Source organism: Balearica regulorum, chromosome 1 (assembly GCF_011004875.1).
Source record: "Balearica regulorum gibbericeps isolate bBalReg1 chromosome 1, bBalReg1.pri, whole genome shotgun sequence".
Taxonomy (NCBI): Eukaryota; Metazoa; Chordata; class Aves; order Gruiformes; family Gruidae; genus Balearica; species Balearica regulorum.
The window spans coordinates 621,547-642,872 of NC_046184.1; the positions used below are offsets into that span (position 1 = coordinate 621,547).

The 21,326-nt window shown below is 70.8% G+C and overlaps 2 protein-coding genes across 2 annotated transcripts; both read left to right on the top strand.

The window, feature by feature from the left end:
- The first annotated feature begins 1,958 nt into the window (after positions 1–1,958).
- On the top strand, positions 1,959–6,140 carry CHKB (choline kinase beta). The gene is made up of 11 exons (XM_075744016.1): positions 1,959–2,163; positions 2,608–2,716; positions 2,874–2,987; positions 3,161–3,294; positions 3,544–3,648; positions 4,013–4,071; positions 4,274–4,361; positions 4,438–4,546; positions 4,714–4,820; positions 5,002–5,083; positions 5,253–6,140. The coding sequence occupies exons 1-11, from the start codon at positions 1,994–1,996 to the stop codon at positions 5,307–5,309; spliced, it is 1,134 nt and encodes a 377-aa protein (XP_075600131.1). The 5' UTR covers positions 1,959–1,993; the 3' UTR covers positions 5,310–6,140.
- Positions 6,141–9,118: 2,978 nt separating this feature from the next.
- On the top strand, positions 9,119–19,716 carry CPT1B (carnitine palmitoyltransferase 1B). Its single transcript, XM_075744261.1, has 19 exons — positions 9,119–9,197; positions 10,903–11,062; positions 11,144–11,283; positions 11,590–11,761; positions 12,269–12,370; positions 12,457–12,594; positions 12,719–12,796; positions 12,899–13,006; positions 13,226–13,310; positions 13,415–13,610; positions 15,571–15,756; positions 15,833–15,938; positions 16,373–16,489; positions 16,730–16,894; positions 17,482–17,616; positions 18,093–18,245; positions 18,790–18,903; positions 19,171–19,263; positions 19,513–19,716. The coding sequence occupies exons 2-19, from the start codon at positions 10,922–10,924 to the stop codon at positions 19,600–19,602; spliced, it is 2,319 nt and encodes a 772-aa protein (XP_075600376.1). The 5' UTR covers positions 9,119–9,197; positions 10,903–10,921; the 3' UTR covers positions 19,603–19,716.
- The last annotated feature ends 1,610 nt before the right edge of the window (positions 19,717–21,326 follow it).

Below are 21,326 nucleotides of genomic sequence, written 5' to 3' on the forward strand. Positions count from 1 at the left end.
CGAGATGTGGCTCCTGGGGAGGAGCTGTCAGAGGGGACGCCCTCCCCCATGAAGCTCTCTCGATTCCCTGGGCAGCGCAGTCGGCAGATGAGGGGCTTAGCAGCACCCCGTCAGTGGGTGGGGGGACAGGGGCACAGACACTCCTGGGCAGAGCAGGGCCACAGCCGTTCCCTTCTCACCAGTCACTCCCACCGCCCCCGGCTCCACACGGGCCTTTTCTCTCTGGCATCCCTTAGCGTGGGGCTGCGGCACATGCCGATGGACTCGGTAGGAGCAGCGGCTGCTGGGTGCGCAGGGCCGGGCAGGGTCCCCAGCCCCATCTCTGCCCGACTCCTGGCCCCTGACCTTGGTGCAGCACAGGCAGCACCCCCCGCCCAGCACCCCCCACCCGGCAGCCCCTGCCCAGCCCTGCAGCACCCAGACCCTCTAGCACCCGCCCGGCCCCCAAGCCCAGCCCCCCCCCGGGCAGGATCAGGCAGCCACAGCAGTGGCCATGGGGACCTGCACGCCAGGTGGCAGGCAGCAGCAGACAGCACAGCAGCGCAGAGGCCTCCAGCCCCCCCACTGACCCATCTGCTGCCGCAGCAGCGGCCCAGAGCCCCCCTCTGCCCCTGGCACCGCCGTGCTCCGCTCCCTGCACAGCCCATGGCACCAGCTGGTGCCGAGCATGGAGGATGTAATCCTGGCTCAGTGCTGAGCACAGGGGGGTGGCAAGGGGCAACTGTGGGTGCCCCGACCCCGGCGCCGAGGCCTCGGCACCCAGCAGAGCAGCCAGTCCCAGGCACAGACACCTTCCGTCCCCAGCCTTTATTGTGCAGCAGAGGGTGGGGGGCCGTGGGGTGGGCTGGCCCTGTCCCTGCCACTTGCGGGTGCACTGGCACAGCCTGGGACGGGGGCGGCAGTGGGGGCTCTGCCCCTGAGCCCTCACGAGCCCGACTCCCCCTTGGCCAGAAGGAGGTCCAGGTAGGCCCCGGAGATCAGGTCCTCCTCCTCGATGCCCAGCTCCTTCATCAGCTGGCGGGCCACGCGCTCGCCGTCCTCCACGCTCTGCTCCTCGCTCAGCACCACCTGCGGGCACGGGGAAGGCGAGTCCTGGGGCGCCCCGGAGCCGGCACACGCGCCCCGGCCGTGCCCCGCTCACCTCCAGCTCCAGGAAGTCCCCCAGCCCCTCCACGCTGTCCAGGTGCACCCGGGTCTGTCCCACGAGGTAGAGGAGTCGCTCCTTCCTCAGCACGCCCAGCACGCCCAGCGCCTGCGCCAGCACCGCCTGCGCACCGGGAGAGGAGCCGCCCGCGGCTGGCAGACACCCCGGGAAGGGGCAGCCGCAGCGCCGGGCGGCAAAGCCAAGGCCCCGAGCCCCCAGCGAGGCCCCGGCCGGGCCGCGGCCGCTCACGCAGCCCCGCGGGGGGAGCGGCCAGCACCCCCGGGTGCGTTGTCCGGGGGAGCCCTCCCAGCGCTCACCTCCAGGCCGTCGGGGTCGTCCGTGGGGGTGACGCTGAAGCAGGAGAGCTTGGGGCCGGCGGCATCGGGGCGCTCGTAGAAGATCAGCTCCCCTCGGCCGCCCTGGGGCTGGGGCAGGGGCAGGGTCCGTGCCGGGCCCACAGGCCCCCCCTCCCCAAGGCCCAAGCACCCCCAGCAGCTGCCCGGGCCCCCTCCCCCGGGTGCCTGACCCTCCCCATCCCCTGCCCCGCACTAACCGGCGAGCGGCGCAGCTTGAGGCGGCCCCGCGGGACGCGAAAGAAGGTATCGGCCTGCACCAGGACTGGGGCCCGGGCCGGCCCTCCGAGCCTCTCGGCCGCGCCCCGCACCGCCGCCAGCGCCCGCAGCCGCGCCTTCACCTCCACGTTCCGCTGCATCCCCGCGGCTCAAGCCTATTGGTCCTGCTTCGTGACGTCATCTCCCGGCGCGCTTTCCTATTGGACAGCAAGCGCCCCGTCCCGCCCGGCTGGGATGCGACGGGAGGCTGCGCCCAGCCGGGCGGAACGGGGCGGCCATGGCGGCGGCGGCGGCGGGACGGGGCAGCGGGACCGGGACCGGGACCGGGGCCGTGCCCGGGGCCGTGCCCGCCGCCACCCGCCTGCAGGCCTATGCCTGGTGCCGGGAGTTCCTCGCCGGGTCTTGGAAGCTCATCGGGCCCGAAGAGTTCGGTATCGAGCCTGTCAGGTACGAACTGGAACCGGGGGCCGTAACCGGGCCCCCCACTCCCCGCCCCGGGACCCCTGTGCCACCCCGGTGTCTCTGTCCTACCCGCTCCCGGTGCCCCAGTGTTCCCCCGGCCGTGTCCCCCCCACCCAGTGCCCCAGTCCCCCTTCGACCGGTGGCCCTGCCGTCGTGTCCCCCCGCCCGGTGCCCCAGTGCTCCCCCGGCCGTGTCCCCCCCGGTGCCCCTGTTGCCCCCCCCCCCGACCGGTGGCCCAGGACCCCCCTGTTGCCCCCCCAGCTGGTGGCCCTGTCCCCTGCCAGGTGCTCCAGGCCCCCTCCCCAGTCCTACCCCTGGTTCCCCCCAGCCGCTCCTGCCCCCCGCCCCCCCAGTCGTGTCCCCACCCCGGTTGTCCCCCCCACCATACCCCACACCCGGTGGCAGCCCCTGACCCGGCTGTGCCCGCAGCGGGGGGCTCAGCAACCTGCTGTTCAAGTGCGCGCTGCCGGAGCACATCCTGAGCGTGGGGGACGAGCCCCGGCAGGTGCTGCTGCGCGTCTACGGGGCCATCCTGCAGGTAAGCGTGGGGCCGTGCACCCCCCGCCCGGCACCTGCACGGCTCGGAGCTCGGCCGGCATCTTCCTGCCGGCCTGGGCCTGGCAGCTGCCCCGCGTCTCCTGTGGGGCTGTGGGAGCGGGGGCTGCCGGCGCGGGGGCTCACTGCTGTGTCCGCAGGGCGTGGACTCGCTGGTGCTGGAGAGCGTGATGTTCGCCATCCTGGCCGAGCGGGCGCTGGGGCCACGGCTCTACGGGGTCTTCCCCCAGGGGAGACTGGAGCAGTACATTCCGGTACGGGACAGGCTTCCCCCCTACCCTGTCCTGCCTGGGGGGGCTCCTCGCCCCAGCTCCGGCCAGCCACCGGAGGAAGGGATGCCCCACGCAGCGGGTCCTCCTGCCGCTGAGGGCAGAGCCGGCTCCCCTGGGGCGGGCAGGCCGCTCACGTTACTGCTGTGTCCCCCCAGAGCCGGCGCCTGCGGACCGAGGACCTGCGGGACCCTGACATCTCTAAGGAGATCGCGGTGAAGATGTCCCGGTTCCATGGCATGGTGATGCCCTTCAACAAGGAGCCCAAGTGGCTGTTTGGGACCATGGAGTGGTGAGAGCAGCCGCCATCCTGCGTGGGCTCCTGGGTCGCCTCAGCTCCTGAAATCCCATGGGGTCTGGAGCACGGGGAGGTTCCCTGGCCAGCTGCTGGCAGGGCCTGCAGGAACAGGGCGCAGAGCAGCTCCGCGGCAGCTCCTCGGTGGCCCCGGCTCTGCGCTGGGCTGGGGAGGGAGGTAGTGTGGTGGGGTGGTGGTGCCCAGGGGCATCTGTCCCACTGCAGCGCTGTCTCCTGTGCTCCCAGGTACCTGAAGCAGATTTCGGAGCTCACCTTCCCCGAGGAAGGGCAGCTGAAGAAGTTCAACCACCTCAAGACTTATAACCTGGGGGAGGAGATGAAGAGCCTCAGGTGAACCCGAGCTGCCCACTGGCACGGTGCAGGCGGGGACGGACCCTGTTCCATCGCCAGCCCCCTCACGGGGAGCCGGGGGGGGGACTCGACTTCCCCGGAAACTGGTCTCTTCTGTCCCCTGTCCTCGGAGCGTGCCTTTCACCCAAGGGCCCCATGCAGGCCCCCAGGGGTGGCCCTTGGAGGGGTCCCTGCGTCCCTGGGGCAGGGTTCCCACCAGGTTCCTCACGTTCCTGGTCCCAGCTGTGTCTGTAGCTCTCTCCACCCACACGTGGTGGCAGCAGTGGCCCTCACGTCCCTGCGGCTGGGGGGCAAGGGCCAGCAGGTCCTGCCCCTGCTGAGGCATCTCTCCCCTGAACTGCAGGGAGCTGCTGGAGTCCACCCCCTCGCCGGTGGTCTTCTGCCACAACGATGTCCAGGAGGGTGAGTGCAGCAGGCGGGCAGCTGCGTCCCCTCGCGGAGGCCTGGTCCTGCAGCCGGTCTCTCCCCCGGCCTGCCCAGCCGGACCCTGCTGGCCCTGGGCACAGGCTGATGCCCCTGGCCCCCCCGGGCTGCCTCCAGCCCTGGGAGAGCTGGTGGTACCCCCGGCCCCCCTGAGCCGGCTCCATCCCTGTTCCCTGCGCAGGGAACATCCTGCTGCTGGCTGGGCATGAGGCTTCCTCCTCCGACAAGCTCATGCTCATCGACTTTGAGTACAGCAGCTACAACTACCGGTGGGTCTGAGGGGGCCGCGGTCCCATCTCCTGCTGGCGAGAGGCCGGGGCTTTGCTCACCCTCCCCTTTCCCCAGGGGCTTCGACATCGGCAACCACTTCTGCGAGTGGGTTTACAACTACACCCACGACTCCTGGCCCTTCTTCAAGGCTTCCCCAGAACACTACCCCAGCCGGCAGCAGCAGGTAGAGCTGCCCTGTCCACCGGCAGCGGGCAGGGGGTGCTCCCAGCGAGGGGGGTGAGGCAGGGGGACCTTGCGGAGGTTGGTGGGGCTGTGTCAGACGTCGGTGCAGGCAGTCCAGCCCCCTGCCTGCATTCAGCAGCATCCCTGCCTGCTCTGTCCCTCTTCCAGCTGCATTTCGTTCGGCACTACCTCTGGGAGGACTCGGGGCGACGTGGGGACACCACACACGAGGAGCAAGCCCGCATCGAGGAGGAGATGCTCACAGAGATCAACCGGTCAGGGGCACGCCGGGGTGCAGGGGGGGTCCCCGGGGGCCATCCTGAGGGCACATCACCTGGTCCCTGCTGCAGAGAGCGCAGCATCCCCAAAACCTTCCTCATCCCGCTCCCTCCTGCGTGCCGGTGGGGTGGGGTGGGGACGGGGGTCCCGGTGGGGCTGACGGCTGCTCTCCATCAGGTTCGCTCTGGCCTCCCACTTCTTCTGGGGCCTGTGGTCCATTCTGCAGGCAAAGATCTCCACCATCGAGTTCGGGTACCTGGTGAGTGCTGTCTGTGGGTGCTGGCAGTGGATTGGGCCCTGCCTCATGCAGGGCTGCCCTGGGGATCCCCTGCCTGTCACCCCTCCTCTGACACAGGGTGTCGGGGCGGGGGGCTGGCTGGGGGGTGTCAGGGGCACAGGCGGTTCCTGACGCCCCTTTCCCGTCGCAGGACTATGCACAGAGCCGCTTCGAGGCCTACTTCCAGCACAAGGCGCAGTGCTCCTGAGCGGCCGCCCAGCCCTGCCTGCGCCCACCTGCGCTCCGCAGCCCCCCGCCCCCCCAGCAGTGTCCATGCCGTGGGGCAGCCCAGGGGCACGGTGTCCCCCCCCGGGTGGGCTGCCCCCCGTGCTACGAGGGGTGTGCTGCCCGGGCGGGGGCTGTAACGGTTCAGGTGCTCCCCAGGGCTGCACAGCGATGCAGGGAGAGAGGTGGGTCTGCCCCGGCGCGTGCCCCCTGGACGAGGGGACGTCCTGTCCCGCAGAGGCGGCACGTCGGCCATGTCTTTGCTGCAGCTCCTGCAGACACGGCCGCAAGCAGAGCAGGGAGGCTGCTGGTCCCTGTGGTGCTGCCTGCGGCACATCCCCCCGTGGCAGCGTGTCCCTCACCTCTGCGCTGTTGGCACTGAGCGGGGCTTGAGCTGCGGGTCCTGGCTGGTGGGAGCCCCCGGCCCTGGCCAGCAGCAGGGAGCTGGTGCAGCCTGGAGCCGGGTGGGGTGGGTGGCTGGCCTGTCCTGCCTGTCCCCTGCACCCTCCTGCCTGCAGCTGGGGCCCTTCCTGCAGCTGGGGTGCTGCCTGCAGCGGGGTCTAGGCAGAGCTGCCGAGGTCCAAGGGCTGTGCTGGGGGCAGAGGGGTGTGGGGGCCCTACTCCTGCATTTCATTCCCCCCCACGCCCCTCCCCGGGCGCCTGGGGCCAGGCCCCGTGCGGGGCTGCCTTCCCTGCGGCTCTCAGCTGCGCTGCGTCCCTGCTTGGCTGGGCCAGGGGCCACTCCTCCCCTCCCCTCCCGACAGCAGAATGTAAACCGTCCCCAGACCAATAAACGCTGCGGTGGTGCACGGCTCCTGCTTGCTGTCCGTGTCCCCGTGGCCACCTCCTCCTCCATGCTGGCCCGCGGCCCCAGCCGGGCCATCGTCGCGGGTGGGGGGCTGCCCCACAGCAGCATGTGCCAGCCCTTCCCCAGAGCCAGCAGCCAGTGCTGGGGGGTCAGTGGGGGCCGTGGTTTGGGACGCACAGCGGGTGCCACAGCTTACGTCTGCCCAGAGCTGGGCTGGAGGGGACGGCGGGGACACGGGAGCCCCAGGCCCTGCCGCCCTCCTGGCCCCGGAGGTACGTCCCAGCACCCACCCTGTGCCCTGGGGCGGGTGCTGCACCCACCCTGCCCCTGCGGATGGCGAGGAGGGTCTCGCCCGTCGCGGCAGCTCCGGTTTGTGCTGTGGCAGAGGTGCTGCCCGGCCTCTCGCCACCTGCGCTGCTCCAGGGCTGTCGCCTGTTCGAGATGTATCTCTGGGTGATTTTGGGGTGCTGTCCTGCCCCCCCCGCAGTCCCCCCAGAGGGGCAATGGTCTGCGGGTGCTCTGGGGGGAACAGGCGAGCGTGGATTTGCTGCCTGCTCCCATGGCTCGTGTCCACCCCTGCTCCAGGTCACCCTGGCCCCCCCGGGACCTTCCCTGGCCTGTGGTGCAGTCAGCAGAGCCTGGGGGCTGCGAGTGGCCGGGGCCCGGCCCTGTGTGCCCATCCCTGTTCTCGGGGGCTGGGGGGAGCCCGTCCCTGTGTGCCTGTCCCTGTTCTTGGGGGCCAGGGGGGCCTGGCCCTGTGTGCCTGTCCCTGTTTTTGGGGGCCAGGGGGGCCCGGCCCTGTGTGCCTGTCCCTGTTCTCGGGGGCCAGGGGGGGCCTGGCCCTGTGTGCCTGTCCCTGTTCTCGGGGGCCGGGGGGGGCCCAGCTCTGTGTGCCTGTCCCTGCTCTCAGGTGCCCAGGGGGGCCTGGCCCTGTGGGGGCTCACAGGCACCATGGGAGCAGGGGGGAACCGGGCTCACCCCAGACCTCCGCCCCCCAGCCCGGTGCAGCCCTGACCCCTCACCAGCCCCTGGGCTTCATATCCTGGTCCTGACCCAGCCCACGGGTGTGGGTGCTGGTGGGGGGGGGCTCTGGGGTGCTGGGCTCTGCCTGCTACCACCTGGGCCTGGCAGCGGGTCACAGCTCTGCCCATCCACGCCAATGAGCGGAGCTTCGGCATGGTGCAGCTCCTCAGCGACATCTTCTCCATCGGCAGCTCCCGGGGGCGGTGGGGGCTCGTGGCTTCACCTTCCCCATGGCCGCCTGCCGCCCTCGCCGGGCTGCGCTGCCTGCTGCCTGTCCCTGGCTGCCCTGGCAGGAGCTGCCCACTGGCACCGTGGGGCCGAGCACGGGGTGGCGTGGGGGGCCAGGGCCCGGTGCTCCCCCTCGCCGCTCGCCCAGCTCCTCTTTCACCCACATACCGGCTATTTATAGCCCCGCGGCCAGCGGGCAGCTCTGCAGGGCGGGGGGCTCCTTCCCCGTGTGCTGCCCGGCCCAGGGCCCTCTCCAGGAGCAGAGAGGGGGGCAGAGCCCCGGGGGTCTCACCCCGGGCTGTGCAGGGGATGAGCCTGGGCCGTGGTGAGCACCTGGCGCACACCTGAGCATGTGTGCAGCCTGCGCACACACACGTGTGCCCCACCTGCACCCCCACCATCGCTGGGGAGGCAGCCCTTGCCCTGGGCCGTGGCCGGGGGGCCGTGCTGCTGCTGTGCTGCAGCCTCCTCCAGACGCCCTTCCCTGCGGGCAGGCAGCGCAGGCAGTGCAGGCAGCTGCCTCTGGTCCGCTCCAGAGCGAGCAGGGAGGGGACGGCCGAGCCTTCCGGGCACGCAGGCAGCGGCCTCTCCTCCACCTGCCCTTGCCCGGCTCTGCCCTGCTCCGCTGCCGTGGCATGGCAGGATCCGGCCCTGCGGCCCCGCACGGCCCCGGGGAGCGGGACAGGCCCGGGACAGGCCCAGCACAGCCCTGCCCGTGCACGGACCCCCGGGACAGCCCCACGGCCACGCTGCCCACAGCTGAGCCGGGATGGGGGACTGGCTTGTAGCCGTGCAGGGACCTGCCCGGGGTGCCGGGACCTGCCCGGGGTGCCAGTCCCTGCCCAGGGACGCACAAGGCCAAGGGCAAGGTCCTGCACGTGGGTCGGGGCCATCCCAAGCACAGCTCCAGGCTGGGCAGAGAATGGATGGGGAGCAGCCCTGTGGAGAAGGACTTGGGGGTACTGGTGGATGAAAAATTAGACATAAACTGGCAATGTGCACTCGCAGCCCAGAAAGCCACCCGTGTCCTGGGCTGTGTGTCCAGCAGCGTGAGCAGCAGGTCGAGGGAGGGGATTCTGCCCCTCTGCTCTGCTCTGGTGAGACCCCCCTGCAGTGCTGCATCCAGCTCTGGGGTCCCCAGGACAAGAAGGACATGGAGCTGTTGGAGCGAGTCCAGAGGAGGCCACGGAGATGATCCAAGGGCTGGAGCACCTCTGCTATGGAGACAGGCTGAGAGAGTTGGGGTTGTTCAGCCTGGAGAAGAGAAGGCTGCGGGGAGACCTTAGAGCCCCTTCCAGTCCCTGCAGGGGCTCCAGGAAAGCTGGAGAGGGACTGGTGACAAGGGCAGGGAGGGACAGGCCAAGGGGAATGGCCTGAAGCTGCAGGAGGGCAGATGGAGATGGGATGGGAGGCAGAAATCCTTCCCTGTGAGGGTGCTGAGGCCCTGGCACAGGGTGCCCAGAGAAGCTGTGGCTGCCCCTGGCTCCCTGGCAGTGTTCAAGGCCAGGCTGGATGGGGCTTTGGGCAACCTGGGCTAGTGGGGGGTGTCCCTGCCCATGGCAGGGGTGGCACTGGGTGGGCTGTGGGGTCCCTGCCCTCCCAAACCGGTCCGTGTTTCCGTGGTTCTGTGAAGCGGGTCCCTGCCCGGGGGAGGAGCGGGGCGGCGGGCGGGGCGGGGGGGGAGCGGTGCCGCCGCTGCCATTTCGGGCCATGGAGCGGGTCCCGCCCGCCGCCGGTGTCCGGTTACCCGCTCCGGGCCGCAGGGACCCGCCGTTCCCGGGGCTGCCGCCCGCTGTCCGCGCCCCCGAGAAGGTACCGGGCACCCGGGCGGGCGGGGGAACCCACGCGTGGGGGAGCACCGCGGGGGCGGGAGCCGCACGGGACGGGCCCCCCCCCACCCCCGGCGCCGGGGGACCCCACGGCCCCGCACCCGCCCGGCGCCGGGTCCCACCCGTGTCCGTGGGCAGCGCCCTCCAGACCCCCCCACTGGCCCACTGCCCCACGGCTCCCCGCACCGCCGTGGGTCCCGCCTGTGCTGCCCCCGGCCCGCACCCCCCGGCCCGCACCCCCCGGCCCTTAGCGCAGCCCCGGCAGCGGGGCCCGAGGCCGCGGGGAGGGCTCCGTGGGTCGGCGGCGGTGTCTGGCGGGGCCGCCCCCCGGGGGCTCCGGGGGCTCCGTGGGCTCCGTGTCCCGGCGGGCCCGGCCCGGTCCCGGTGACCTTGCGGCGCTCGCTGCGGGGGGGGACGGGACGGTGGCCCCACGCGGTCTCATCCCACCCGCGGCCGTGGGCCCTGCGGGGTCCCCGGGAGCCTGCGGTGACACTGCCGTGCCGTGCCGTGCCGTGCCGTGCCGGGTGATTGTGTGCAGTGGGGTGCGGTGCAGCCTGCAGCCGGGCAGTGCCACGCACTGCGGGGCGCTTTGCTGCGGGGTGATGCGGTGTAATGCTGTGCCGCGCAGGGCGGTGCTGTGCCGCGCAGGGCGGTGCAGTGGGTTGCAGCGTGGTGCAGCACAGCGCGGAGCAAGGCAGTGCAATGCACACCAGCGCAGTGCGGTGCAGCCACGCAGTGTGGTGCGGTGCGGTGCAGTGCGGTGTAGCCATGCAGTGTGGTGCAGCGTGGTGCAGTGCGGTGTAGCCGTGCAGTGCAGCGCAGTGTGGTGCAGTATGGTGCAGTGCAGTGCAGTGTGGTGCAGCGCGGTGCAGTGCGGCATAGCCATGCGGTGCAGTGCAGTGTGGTGCAGTGCAGTGCGGTGCCGCGGTAGCGGTGTATCTTGGCTCTTGCGGAGCTGTTGCTGTTTGCCTCCAGCCCAGGGACGCCCTTGTGAAAGGGCACCCTTAGCACACCCGCCCTGGGGGCACCTCTGGGGGCTCCCCCCGCCCCGAGGCCTGGGCTCCAGCAGCACCCCGGGCTGGCACCGGCCGTGCTGACACCAGAGGGTCCCCGGGGACCCCCTGGGAGCCCGGCTGTGCCTGCAGAGGGGTCCCTCCTCGCCCCACGGCTCCTGCTGCTGCCTCGGCCAGCGGCGTTCCCGGCGCGGCCGCGGCTGCCTGCGTGGGGACAGCGTGTGCCGTGTGCCGGCACAGGGGCAGGTGCCGCCTTGTCCTCCGAGTGTTTTGCCACGGGCAGGGCCCAGGCAGCTGCCCGTGAGCGGGGGTGTGTCTGCACCACCGTGCCCTCTCCGCGAGCGCCGGGGACGCTGCCGGGGCCGGAGGCGGCACTGACCCTTCCCTCAGTGGGCGCCCGGCCAGCACCGCGTGACTGGGCCGCGGCACGCGCACTGGGCTGGCAGGCCCCCCCGGGACGTGGCTGTCCTCACACCGCCGCCGGCACGCGCTTCCGAGGCCCTCCGGTGCCCGTGCACCGTGCGGCAGTGCCCCCCCACCCCTCGGGCAAGGGCACCCGCCATCCCCCCCCCCCCGCCGTGGCGTTTGGGCCGAGCAGGGTTCCCCCCTCCATCCCAGGCAGCGTGTCCCGGCAGTGGCCGTCCCCGCACTCAGCACCCCCGTGTACCCCCGCAGGAGCCGGCAGACCCCCAGGATGGCTGAGGCTCACCAGGCCGTGGCCTTCCAGTTCACTGTCACCCCCGAGGGCTTGGACTTCCACCTCAGCCGCGAGGCCGTCAAGCAGCTCTACCTCGCCGGCATTTCCTCCTGGAAGAAGCGTCTGGTCCGCGCCAAGGTGGGCCCGGCCAGGGGCAGCCGGAGGGTCGGACCCCCTGTCCCCGCCGCCCCCGCCGCCCTGACCCCCCTGTGCCCACAGAACAGCTTCCTGACCGGCGTCTACCCCGCCTCCCCCTCCAGCTGGATGGTGGTCGTGATGGCCACCGCCGGCTCCTTCTACTGCCAGGTGGACCCCTCCCTGGGGATGATCGCCCGCATCCGCCACTGCCTGCCCGAGAGGTGAGCATGGGTGGCTCGGCCGGGGGGGCCACCGCCCCCAGCCCGTGGGCACGGGCCCACCCGCCCCGTCTCCCGGGGCACCCGTCCGCACGTCCCCCAACCCCCAGCATGGCCACGGGGGCCGACAGCACCCCCCGGGGGGTCCCACCCCACACACCCCCACCCCATGGGCACAGCCCCACTGGGAGACCTCCCGGGGGGGGGGGGCACTTCATGTCCCCCAACACCACGGACATCCCCGAGGGGGTCCCACCATTCATGTCCCCCAGCCCGTCACGTCCCCCCTCCCCCCGTCTGCCCCCACAGCCGCCTCCTGAGCTACGAGAGCCGGACGATGTTGAGCGCCGCGCTCTTCTCCACCGGCGTCTGGCTCTCTGCCGTCGTGCTGTTCCGGCAGGCGCTGAAGCTGCTCCTCTCCTACCATGGCTGGATGTTTGAGCCCCACGGCAAGATGAGCCGCAGCACCAGGATCTGGGTGGTGAGCGGCACCTGCAGCCGGCACTGGGCAAGTGGTGCCGAGCAGGGTGCTGCCGGCGTGGGTGCCGGCATGGGTGCAGGAGGATGCCGCGGCATGGGGTGCTGTGTCTGCATGCACGTGTGTGTGTGTGTGCGCACGTGCAGACGGTGGGTGCCAGGGTGCTGGTGGGGGTTGGTGACGGTGGGGATGGCCTGAGCCCGCTCCGTGGTGGGTGCCAGGGGCCCAGGGGAGCCGCAGGAACCGTGCAGCAAAGCCGGGAGCCGCTCCGAGCTGCTCTGCCCGGGGTGGGCACGAGCAGGAGCAGCTGCCCAGGCCAGGCTGGGACGGGGACAGCGTGCGGTGATGGGCCGGGGACACCGCGCAGGGCTGGCACCCGGCTGTGGCGCAGCAGGCGCGTGCAGGACTCGCGGCGCCGGCAGCAGGAACTGATGCGCGGGTGATGCACGGCCACGCCGCGGTCCTGCCGGCTCTGCCCCGTCCCCTCCATCCTCTCCGCGTGCCCGGCAGGCGCTGATGAAGGTGCTGTCTGTCCGCAAGCCCCTGCTCTACAGCTTCCAGACCTCTCTCCCCAAGCTGCCTGTGCCCTCCGTGGAGGCCACCGTCACCCGGGTAAGGGGCTGGGATGGGACCGGGGAGCGGGGGGGGGGGGGGGTGTCCGTCCACGGTGGGACAGGGATGAGACCCCCTCCCCACAGTACCTGGAGTCGGTGCGCCCGCTCATGGATGATGATAAGTACAGTAAGATGGAGGCTCTGGCCAAGGAGTTCAAGGAGAAGACGGCTCCGCGGCTGCAGAAGTACCTGATCCTCAAGTCTTGGTGGACAACTAATTATGTGAGTACCCTGGGGCTTCTCCAGTGCTGGAAAGGGGGGGAGCACCCACAGCACCCACAGCACCCCCCCCAACCCAAGCCCATCGTCCTGCACCCCATCCTTGTCCCCATCCCTGTCCCTGTAGGTGAGCGACTGGTGGGAGCAGTACATCTACCTGCGCGGCCGCAGCCCGCTCATGGTCAACAGCAACTACTACGCCATGGTAAGGGGGAGGGGGGGGGGAACACTGCCGGCATGACCGAAACCCCCACTGGGGGTGTCCCCCCCCCCGACATCCTCCCTGAGCCCCGTCCCTTGTCCCCAGGATTTTCTCTACGTGACCCCCAGCCACATCCAGGCTGCCCGGGCGGGCAACGTGGTGCACGCCATCCTGCTGTACCGCCGCAAGCTGGACCGCGGGGAGATCCCCCCCGTGAGCACCCGAGGGGCTGGGGGGTGGGGGGGCACCGCTGGGGCTGGGGGTCTTGGGGAGAGCAGGGGGGCAGGGGTAGGGCCAGCGGGGAGTTGCCGTGGGGCTGGCATGGGGTCCCAGGGCTGCTGGGGGGCTCGGGGGGGCCGGGGTTGGGGGGTGCAGGGGCTGGAGGTGGGGACGTAGGTGCCCCGGCCCCCCCCTCACCGCGACCCCGCACAGATGATGGCGCTGGGCATCGTGCCCATGTGCTCCTACCAGTCGGAACGGATGTTCAACACCACCCGCATCCCCGGCAAGGAGACGGGTACGGGGGGCCGGAGGGGGGGCACCCCATCCCCCGCACAGGGTCTGTCCCGGGTGGGGTCCCGGGGCCGCGGGGTGGCCGTGACACCGGTGGTCCCCCCCCAGACACGCTGCTGCACCTGGTGGACAGCAAGCACCTGGCCGTCTACCACAAGGGCCGCTTCTACAAGGTCTGGCTCTACTACGGGGGGCAGCTGCTGCGGCCCCGCGACCTGGAGCTGCAGTTCCAGCGCATCCTGGACGACCCCTCGCCCCCCCAGCCTGGCGAGGAGCGGCTGGCGGCACTCACCGCCGGAGAGAGGTGCCAGCGTCCCGGCCGGTCCCCGTGCTCCGAGCACGCTCTGCCTGCTGTGGGTGCTGTGAGTGCTGTGGGTGCTGTGAGTGCTGTGGGTGCTGTGAGTGCTGTGGGTGCTGTGGGTGCTGTGGGGGCTGTGAGTGCTGTGGGTGCTGTGGGTGCTGTGGGTGCTGTGAGTGCTGTGGGTGCTGTGGGTGCTGTGAGTGCTGTGGGTGCTGTGAGTGCTGTGAGTGCTGTGGGTGCTGTGGGTGCTGTGGGGTGCTGTGAGTGCTGTGAGTGCTGTGAGTGCTGTGGGTGCTGTGGGTGCTGTGAGTGCTGTGGGTGCTGTGGGTGCTGTGGGTGCTGTGAGTGCTGTGGGTGCTGTGGGTGCTGTGAGTGCTGTGAGTGCTGTGGGTGCTGTGGGTGCTGTGAGTGCTGTGGGTGCTGTGGGTGCTGTGGGGGCTGTGAGTGCTGTGGGTGCTGTGGGTGCTGTGGGTGCTGTGAGTGCTGTGGGTGCTGTGGGTGCTGTGAGTGCTGTGGGTGCTGTGAGTGCTGTGAGTGCTGTGGGTGCTGTGGGTGCTGTGGGTGCTGTGAGTGCTGTGAGTGCTGTGAGTGCTGTGGGTGCTGTGGGTGCTGTGAGTGCTGTGGGTGCTGTGGGTGCTGTGGGTGCTGTGAGTGCTGTGGGTGCTGTGGGTGCTGTGAGTGCTGTGAGTGCTGTGGGTGCTGTGGGTGCTGTGAGTGCTGTGGGTGCTGTGAGTGCTGTGGGTGCTGTGGGTGCTGTGGGTGCTGTGGGTGCTGTGAGTGCTGTGGGTGGGTGCTGTGAGTGCTGTGGGTGCTGTGGGTGCTGTGAGTGCTGTGGGTGCTGTGGGTGCTGTGGGTGCTGTGAGTGCTGTGGGTGCTGTGGGTGCTGTGAGTGCTGTGGGTGCTGTGGGTGCTGTGGGTGCTGTGAGTGCTGTGGGTGCTGTGGGTGCTGTGAGTGCTGTGGGTGCTGTGGGTGCTGTGGGTGCTGTGGGTGCTGTGAGTGCTGTGGGTGCTGTGAGTGCTGTGGGTGCTGTGGGTGCTGTGAGTGCTGTGGGTGCTGTGGGTGCTGTGGGTGCTGTGAGTGCTGTGGGTGCTGTGGGTGCTGTGGGTGCTGTGAGTGCTGTGGGTGCTATGGATGCTGTGGGTGCTGTGAGTGCTGTGAGTGCTGTGGGTGCTGTGGGTGCTGTGGGTGCTGTGAGTGCTGTGGGTGCTGTGGGTGCTGTGAGTGCTGTGGGTGCTGTGGGTGCTGTGGGTGCTGTGGGTGCTGTGAGTGCTGTGAGTGCTGTGGGTGCTGTGAGTGCTGTGGGTGCTGTGGGTGCTGTGAGTGCTGTGAGTGCTGTGGGTGCTGTGGGTGTTATGGATGCTGTGGGTGCTGTGAGTGCTGTGGGTGCTGTGGGTGCTGTGAGTGCTGTGGGTGCTGTGGGTGCTATGGATGCTGTGGGTGCTGTGAGTGCTGTGGGTGCTGTGGGTGCTGTGAGTGCTGTGAGTGCTGTGGGTGAGTGCTGTGGGTGCTGTGGGTGCTATGGATGCTGTGGGTGCTGTGAGTGCTGTGGGTGCTATGGATGCTGTGGGTGCTGTGAGTGCTGTGGGTGCTGTGAGTGCTATGGATGCTGTGAGTGCTGTGGGTGCTGTGGGTGCTGTGGGTGCTGTACACGCTGCGCACACTTGCCCGGAGCAGCAGGAGCAGGCACAGGGGGATGGAGGAGATGCTCTGAGATGGGGACCTTGGGGCCACCCATGGGTGGGGGCTGCAGTGTGGGTCGGGGCACGGGGGCGGTGGGCTCAGGGCCTCAGCGGGACAGTGGGCATCACCAGCCCCACGCCCTCACGGTCCCCGTGCCAGAGCCCAGGGCCACCCACGGGTGGGGGCTGCGGTGCGGATTGGGGCGGGGGGCTCGGGGAGTTGGCGCAGGGTGGTGGGTCTGGGCATGGCCAGCCCCCGCCCTCACGCTGGCGGTGCCGTCAGGGTGCCCTGGGCCGAGGCTCGAGCCCGGTTCTTCAGCCACGGGAAGAACAAGACGTCGCTGGACGCCATCGAGCGGGCAGCCTTCTTCCTGACGCTGGACGAGGAGGAGCACGGCTACCGCCCGGGCCGCGAGGGCTGCATGGACGCCTACGCCAAGTCCCTGCTGCACGGCCAGTGCTACGACCGGTGGGCACCCCCCCAGCCCCGCCCCAGGCTCCCCCGCCCCGCGGCCCCCACCCAGCCCTCACCCCCCTCCCCGCAGCTGGTTCGACAAGTCCTTCACCCTGGTGGTCTACAAGAACGGGAAGCTGGGGGCCAACGCCGAGCACTCCTGGGCCGACGCGCCCATCATCGGGCACCTCTGGGAGGTAATGGGGGGGGGGCACCCCCGGGCTGAGCACCCCTATGGGGCACCCCCACCTGGACACCGCCAGTGGGCACCCCTGTTGGGACCCCCGGGTTGGGGACCCCCGTTTAGGGACCCCCCCAGAGGTGGGCACCCTCAGGGCTGGGCACTCCTGTTGGGCGTCCCCAGGCTGAGCACCCCCATGGGGCACCCCCAGTTGGGCACCCCAGGGCAGAAGACCCCCCAGCTGGGCACCCCCAGAGATGGGCACTCCCCTCCTGGGGGCAGCGGGGTCCCAGGGGGATGCTCTGGGGGGAGCCCTGGGACAAGCTGGGATGAGGGGGGCTGCGGTGGGGGGACACGGGGCCGCCCTGGGGTGAGTGGGGCAGCCAGGGGGGGAATGGGGGGACTTGGGGGGCCGTGGGCCCCACGCTCAGGGGCACCTCTCCCCCCCAGTTCATGCTGGCGACAGACAAATTCCAGCTGGGCTACACGGAGGGGGGGCACTGCCTGGGCGAGCCCGACACCCTGCTCGCCCCCCCGCAGCGCCTCCAGTGGGACATCCCCCAGGAGGTGGGTCTGACCCCCAAGTGCGCCCGCTCCGGTCCCGCAGGCAGGATCTCGGGGTCCCCCTGCACCGCGTGACAGCAGGGTGGGCTCTGCACCCCGCAGCATCGGCACACCGGGGTCCCGTTGGCCCCCCCCAGCGCCCCTGCCTGCACCCCGGGCAGTGTCTCCCTGCTCCGGGCGATGGGGGGGGGGCGGGGGGCCGGTGCCGTGCGCCCCGTCTGCCATAGGCACAACTCTCCGCAGTGCCGTGCCGCCATCGAGGGCTCGTACCGCCTGGCCAAGGCGCTGGCCGACGACGTGGACTTCTGCTGCTTCCAGTTCTCCGACTTCGGGAAGGGGCTGATCAAGAAGTGCCGGACCAGCCCCGACGCCTTCATCCAGATCTCCCTGCAGCTCGCCCACTTCCGCGTGAGCTGCTCCGACGGGATGGGGACGGGACGGGACAGGACGGGACGGGATGGGATGGGATGGGGATGGGATGGGATGGGATGGGATGGGAATGGGATGGGAATGGGATGGGATGGGATGGGGATGGGATGGGGATGGGGATGGGATGGGGATGGGGATGGGATGGGATGGGAATGGGATGGGATGGGGATGGGGATGGGGATGGGGATGGGATGGGGATGGGGATGGGGATGGGATGGGATGGGATTGGGATGGGGATGGGACTGGGATTGGGATGGGGATGGGATGGGGATGGGAATGGGGATGGGATGGGGATGGGATGGGGATGGGGATGGGATGGGGATGGGACTGGGATTGGGATGGGGATGGGATGGGGATGGGGATGGGGAGTGGGATGGGATGGGATGGGGATGGGATGGGATGGGATGGGGATGGGATGGGGATGGGGATGGGGATGGGGTGGGGATGGGATGGGATGGGATGGGATGGGGATGGGGATGGGGATGGGATGGGATGGGATGGGATGGGGACAGGGACGGGCACAGCATCTCCCGGACATGCCCTGGTCTCACCTGGCCTCTCTGCAGGACAAGGGCTGCTTCTGCCTCACCTACGAGGCCTCCATGACACGGCTGTTCCGTGAGGGCCGGACGGAGACAGTGAGGTCCTGCACCGCCGAGTCCACCGCCTTCGTGCGCAGCATGGGGGACCCCAGGCAGACCGTGAGCAATGCGCCGGGGTCCGGGTCTACGACCCCCCAACCCCTCCTCCCCGGACCTCCCCTCCAAGCCCTCAGCCCCGTCCTGCCGGGTCAGGACAGTCCCTGCACGGCCGGCTCAGCCAGCACCTCCCCTCCCTCTGGTGGTCCCATCCCCTGGGGAGGTCCCTGTCCCTCGGGGAGGTCCCCATCTCTGGCAGAAGTCCCTATTCCTTGGGAATGTCCCTGACTCTGGAGAAAGTGCCCATCTCTGGAGGTCCTCACCCCTCGAGGAAGTCCCCATCCCTCGGGGTGGTCCTCATCCCCTGGGGAGGTCCCTTTCCCTGGGAGAGGTGCCCATCCCTTGGGACTGTCTCCCCAGAGCTGCGCAGCCGTTGCCTCCCCCGGGCAGGACCAGGGAGCGCTCGCCCCACGCAGAGCACCCAGGGTGGCCAGGCCGGGGGTGACGGGACCCCGGCCCTGAGCCGGTTCTCCCCACAGCGAGCCGAGCGCCAGCGGCTCTTCAAGCTGGCGGCCGACAAGCACCAGCACATGTACCGCATGGCCATGACCGGGGCCGGCATCGACCGGCACCTCTTCTGCCTCTACGTGGTGTCCCGCTACCTGGGGGTGCAGTCCCCCTTCCTGGCCCAGGTGAGCCCAGGCGGGCGTGGGGGCACGCAGCACCACACAGCACCGCGCAGCACCGCGACGGCGATGTGCACGGCACGCAGGACACTGCATGGGCGCGTGGGGCGGGGGCTGGGCTGGAGGCTGTGCCCGTGGGCAGCGGGGTGCAGTGGGGTGCAGTGGGGTGCAGCGGGGCACAGTGGGGTGCAGCGGGGTGCAGTGGGGTGCAGCGGGGCACAGTGGGGTGCAATGGGGTGCAGCAGGGCACGGTGGGGTGCAGCAGGGCACAGTGGGGTGCAGTGGGGTGCAGCGGGGCACAGTGCGGTGCAGCTTGGTGCAGTGGGGTGCAGTGGGGCACAGTGGGGTGCAGCGGGGCACAGTGGGGTGCAGTGGGGTGCAGCAGGGCACAGTGGGGTGCAGCTTGGTGCAGTGGGGTGCAGTGGGGCACAGTGGGGTGCAGTGGGGTGCAGCGGGGCACAGTGGGGTGCAGCGGGGCACAGTGGGGTGCAGCTTGGCGCAGTGGAGTGCTCAGCCGGCAGCACTGACACCCGGTCGGGGGTCGGGGCAGGTGCTGTCGGAGCCCTGGCGCCTCTCCACCAGCCAGACACCGCAGCAGCAGCTGAAGATGTTCGACCTGAACAAGTACCCCGACCACGTCTCCACCGGCGGCGGCTTCGGCCCCGTGAGCATCCCCGGGGCTGGGGGGGAGCAGAGAGGGTGGGGGTGTGCACAGGGTGGGGGCAGCAGGTGGCTGTGCAAAGGGGCGGGGGGGTGGGTGTGCAAAGGGGCAGGTGTATGAATGTGCAAAGGGGCGGGGGGGTGGGTGTGCAAAGGGGCAGACAGGTGGTCCGTACCCCCCCCATGGCCCAGGCGGGTGACCCCGGCGGGTGCCCCCAGTGGTGCCCAGTGCCCCCGGGGTGCCGTGGCCCCGCTCATCACCCCCCCGCAGGTGGCAGACGACGGCTATGGCGTCTCCTACATCATCGCTGGCGAGAACCTCATCACCTTCCACGTCTCCAGCAAGTTCTCCAGCTCCGAGACGGTGAGAGCCCCAGGGCAGGGGGCACCCCCCAAGTGGGGGGCTGGGGGCTCCTCGGGCAGGACAGGGTCCCCATGGGCCTGGGGCAGCCCCCCAACCCACCGCATCCCAGCCCCTCTCCTGTGGGACCCCCCACCCCACTCAAGGCCTCTGGTGCTGCCGGTGCAGGACCTGCCGGGGGTCCCAGGGGCAGGGGGGGGCCGGTTCCCGCTCTCGGGGGGGGCCGCGGGGCTCATGGGTGCTGCCCCGCAGGACTCCAAGCGCTTTGGGAGGAACATCCGCCAGGCCATGCTGGACATCGCCGAGCTCTTCGACAAGCCGGCCGAGAAGGGGGGGAAGTGAGGGGGGAGCGGTCCCAGCCCCCCGCGTGGGGGGCCACGGAGCTGGGCGAGGGGTGGGGGGGCAGCAGGGGTGTCGCTGCTTTGTACATGTTTCCAATAAAGGCTGTTGGTGTGAGCCCCTCCCCGCTCCGCGCCCACCGTCGGGCTGGGGTCCCCCACACTGGGCAGGTGCACCCCGGGCTGGGGCTCCCCACACCCACTGCACCCCCACGGGGTCCTGGGACCCCCCAGGCAGCCGATGGGCACCGGCCAGCGGGCACTGGCCAGGGTGTCAGCAGCTCCTTGGGCACCGGATGAAAGGCGCCGGTGACCGGTGAGCCGTGCCTGCGGTGAGCCGTGCCCGTGGTGAGCTGGTGACCGGTGAGCTGTGCCCGCCGGTGAGCCGTGCCCGCGGTGAGCTGGTGACCGGTGAGCCGTGCCTGCAGTGAGCTGTGCCTGCCGGCTGCCTGCGTAGCGGTGACGGGGAGTGTGCAGCAGGGCACGGCGGCAGGGACGGTTGCTGCGCAGAGCCCCTCGGCCGTGTCCGGCACGGCGGGACGCCTCGCCCCATGCAGCACCCGATGGTTGGAGGCAGCCAGCACCCTCCTCCCACCGGCTGCCTGCACCCATGGAGCAGGACACAGGGCTGGGAGCCCCCCCCCCCCATCCTGGGATGCTCCAGCTCCAGGATGCAGGCTGAGAGCCCACCCAGCACCCACACCCTGCCTGCACACCCTGCCTGCACACCCTGCCTTACCCTCCTTTCTGCGCCCCTGCCTGCTTCCCCTCCTGCGCTGCCAGAGCTGCCCGATGTCCCTGCGCAGAAGGACACAGCGAGGTGATGGGGAGGTGGCACTGCGGTGACATCCCTAGAGCCGGCACAGATGCTGCGCCCACCGCGGGCTGCCGAGCCGGGGTCCCTCCTGCAGCCAGGCGCAGGGGCCACTGTCACCCTCACCCCAAGGAGGGGGGTGTGACCCCCCCCGGCCATACACCCCAACTCAGCCGAGGGGGGCTGGAGCATCAACGGGATGTGGGGACACCGAGCGGGAGCCGCCGTCTGCCCACGCCGGTGCCAGTCCCCTTGTGTGGGCATCTGCCAGCCCCTGCCCTGGGCCCGGTGCTGGGCCACATCCTGCACCCCGACCCTGTGCTGTGGCCGTGTCCTGCACCCAAATCCTGCACTGGGGCCTCATCCTGCACCTCGCCCCCACGGCCCAGCACAGACACGTGGCCGGGGGGCTCAAAGTCGGGACCTGGAGCCCCCTGAGCGCGGTGGGGACCCCGGCAGCCACAGTCGGGTGCCTCTGCCAGGCGGCCGCGCCGGGTCCCTTGAGGGGGGGAGCAGGAGCTGCCGGTGCGTGTCTGGAGCCAGGACGAGCGTCTGGAGCCGCGCCGGGAGCCGCTGGTCTCTGCTCCCTTATCTGATGCGCAGCCACGGGCAGCAAGCCCAGCCCCGGCCCCGGCCCCGGCCCTCTCCCCAGCGCTGCAGCACCTTGACCCCCCACCCCAGCCCGGCCCTGCTCGGGGGGCTGCGTGCCCAGGGGTCCCCCTGTGGCAGGGTGCTCCCTCCCGGCACCCCGCTCCCCCCACGGGTCCGTGCCCATCACCTGGGCATCGCTCGGCCCACGTGTTATGTCGTGCTCAGGTGCGGCGCTGCCCGGGGGTCCCGGCTGCTGCCACCCCCACCCGTGGGGCACCGGTGCGGTGGGTGCTCACTGCGGAGCTGCGTGTGCTCGCGCCAGA

Bases quoted from the DNA above. Each gene is read 5' to 3' on its own strand.
- CHKB (XM_075744016.1), top strand. From the start codon at position 1,994: ATGGCGGCGGCGGCGGCGGGACGGGGCAGCGGGACCGGGACCGGGACC. The intron at 3,295-3,543 runs GTGAGAGCAGCC...CTGTGCTCCCAG, and splicing joins CTGTTTGGGACCATGGAGTG to GTACCTGAAGCAGATTTCGG. The intron at 4,821-5,001 runs GTCAGGGGCACG...GCTCTCCATCAG, and splicing joins ATGCTCACAGAGATCAACCG to GTTCGCTCTGGCCTCCCACT.
- CPT1B (XM_075744261.1), top strand. From the start codon at position 10,922: ATGGCTGAGGCTCACCAGGCCGTGGCCTTCCAGTTCACTGTCACCCCC. The intron at 11,762-12,268 runs GTGAGCGGCACC...CGTGCCCGGCAG, and splicing joins GCAGCACCAGGATCTGGGTG to GCGCTGATGAAGGTGCTGTC. The intron at 18,246-18,789 runs GTGAGCCCAGGC...GGGTCGGGGCAG, and splicing joins AGTCCCCCTTCCTGGCCCAG to GTGCTGTCGGAGCCCTGGCG.